Source organism: Capricornis sumatraensis, chromosome 2 (assembly GCF_032405125.1).
Source record: "Capricornis sumatraensis isolate serow.1 chromosome 2, serow.2, whole genome shotgun sequence".
NCBI lineage: Eukaryota > Metazoa > Chordata > Mammalia > Artiodactyla > Bovidae > Capricornis > Capricornis sumatraensis.
In genome coordinates, this window is record NC_091070.1 from 219857166 (window position 1) to 219859663 (window position 2498).

The window sequence follows — 2498 nt, forward strand, 5'->3', positions numbered from 1 at the left end:
TCCAGGCAAGAATGCTGGAGTGGGGAGCCATTCCCTTCTCCAGGGGATCTTCCCAACCCAGGGATCGAACCTGATATGCTTGTAGACTAGCATGGAGATAGAACTGTCATTGAGTAATATCCTGATGGCACAAAGTGTTTAACAATTTCTGAAATTAAAAAATGAGTTTTAAAAAAGAAAGTGAAGTCACTCAGTCATGTCTGACTCTTCGCTACCCCATGGACTATAGCCTACCAGGCTCCTCCATCCATAGGATTTTCCAGGCAAGAGTACTGGAGTCGGTTGCCATTTCCTTCAGGGGCAAAAATGCAGGATAAGATACCAGAGAAGGTTCAGAAAAGGCACAGCTCAGGATTAAACCCATGGGAAGGGAGAAAATGTCCTTTAAAGCAAGGACAAGGAGATGGAAGCTATTCTTGAACAGTAGACTCTCAGTTTGACATGAGCCCTGGAACCATCTCAGAGCAAACACTCAGACTCTCCCACAGAGTGAGTGTTTTGAGCTTACTTTGTTGCCGTTTAGTGGCTTGGTTGTGTCCGACTCTTTGTGACCCCATGACTGTAAATCTCCAAGCTCCTCTGTCCATGAGTTTTCCCAGCCAAGAATACTGGTGTGGGTTGCCATTTCTTCTCCAGGGGATCTTCCCAACCCAGGGATCCAACCCGAGTCTCCTGCATTGCAGGCAGAGTCTTTACCTCTCAGCCACCAAGGAAGCCCTTCGAGCACACTTAGATATTAGTAAATCAGAGGAAATGTTTGCCATTTCAGGTCAGTCTGAGCTCATCAGGAGATGAACAGGGCAGCTGGTGGTCTGTTGGTCAGTGGTCTGTAAGGCCTTGAAGGGTTTCTGTTTTCCAAGAAATTGTTCCCTTTTGACTGTGACCTGCTCCCTCTCACTGCATCTCACCTGCTCTCTGCTGTCTGCTGCTTGTTGCTCAGCTGAGAGCCATGTCACCCCAAGGCGATGGAAACCTCTCGGTGATGTCTTTGCAGGAGTTTGTGCTGGATGGATTTGAGGGTGGTCCGCAGACCCAGGCCCTGCTCTTTGCTCTATTCCTGGCCCTGTATGTGGTGGCCGTCCTGGGGAACCTCACCATGATGGTGGTCATCACGCTGGATGCCCGTCTGCACTCCCCAATGTACTTCTTCCTCAAGAACCTCTCCTTTCTGGACCTGTGTTACTCATCTGTCATCACCCCCAAGGCCCTGGCCAACTTCCTGTCCTCCTCCAAGGTCATCACCTTTGAGGGATGTGTCACTCAATTTTTCTTTTTCGCCCTACTGGGCACCACAGAGGCATTTCTCCTGGCCGTGATGGCCTATGACCGCTTCGTGGCCATCTGTAGCCCCCTGCGCTACCCCATCACCATGTGCCCCTCGGTCTGTGCCTGCCTGGTGCTGGGCTCCTACTGCGGGGGCTGCCTCAACTCCATCCTGCAGGCCAGCTTCACATTCAGCCTCCCGTTCTGCAGCTCCGGCCACATCGACCACTTCTTCTGTGATGTGCCGCCTCTGCTCAAGCTTGCCTGTGCTGACACTACCATCAGTGAGCTGGTCATGTTTGGCCTCTGTGGCTTCTTCATCGTGGGCACCACCCTTGTAGTCCTCATCTCCTATGGCTACATCACAGTGACCATCCTGAGGATGCGCTCAGGAGGAGGGAGGCACAAGCTCTTCTCCACCTGCGGCTCCCACATGACAGCCGTGTCCCTCTTTTATGGGACACTTTTTGTCATGTATGCCCAGCCGGGAGCTGTGGCGTCCATGGAGCAGGGCTAGGTGGTCTCCATCTTCTACACCCTGGTCATCCCGATGCTCAACCCCCTCATCTACAGCCTGAGAAACAAGGACGTGAAGGATGCCCTGCGGAGACTGGGGCAGAGACACTCAGCCGCGTGACGGAGGGTGGCCAGAGAGACAGTGTCCTGAGAACAAGACAAGGTGGCTTCATGGAAGGGACTGGGTTTGGTTTGAGAAATTCATCCCCTATTTATCTAATTCACCCTTTCATCCAGTGTTACATTCTACTCTTTATGAAGCACATGATGCTCCACAAACTGCAAGTGTGAGAAATAAAGACAGATAAGGCATCTTCATTCCCAGTAGAGAACTAATGACCCATGTTACCCAAGACCTTAATTTTGAAATCTGCATAACACAGTGGGCGGAGTGATTATCAGAGAGTCTTTGAAACAGCATGCATGTCCCAAGTTCAACTTCCTCTGGTGAAGGTATTAAACGACACAAACTCTGATGCCTCTCTTTCCCCTTCATTTCTAATCTAGTTAAATATGTGCTCAGCAGTCTCCTTGGACCACCTAGAAGAGGGGCCCGAGGACACTCAGCCTTGCCCGTTCTTGGTGATGGCCTGGGTCACCAGGGCCAGTCAAGAGTTAGGAAGACCAGGCTTCCCCTCAACCCTGCATGTGGCTGCTCTTCCTCCTCTGCCTCTGTTCACGGACGCTGCCACCCAACAAGGCAGCAGGGAGCACCTTCA

The 2498-nt window shown here is 51.5% G+C and overlaps 1 protein-coding gene across 1 annotated transcript; it reads left to right on the forward strand.

Moving 5' to 3' along the window:
- Positions 1 to 949: 949 nt before the first annotated feature.
- On the forward strand, positions 950 to 1780 carry LOC138073413 (olfactory receptor 9S13-like). Its single transcript, XM_068965126.1, has one exon. The coding sequence runs from the start codon at positions 950 to 952 to the stop codon at positions 1778 to 1780; it is 831 nt and encodes a 276-aa protein (XP_068821227.1).
- Positions 1781 to 2498: the final 718 nt, after the last annotated feature.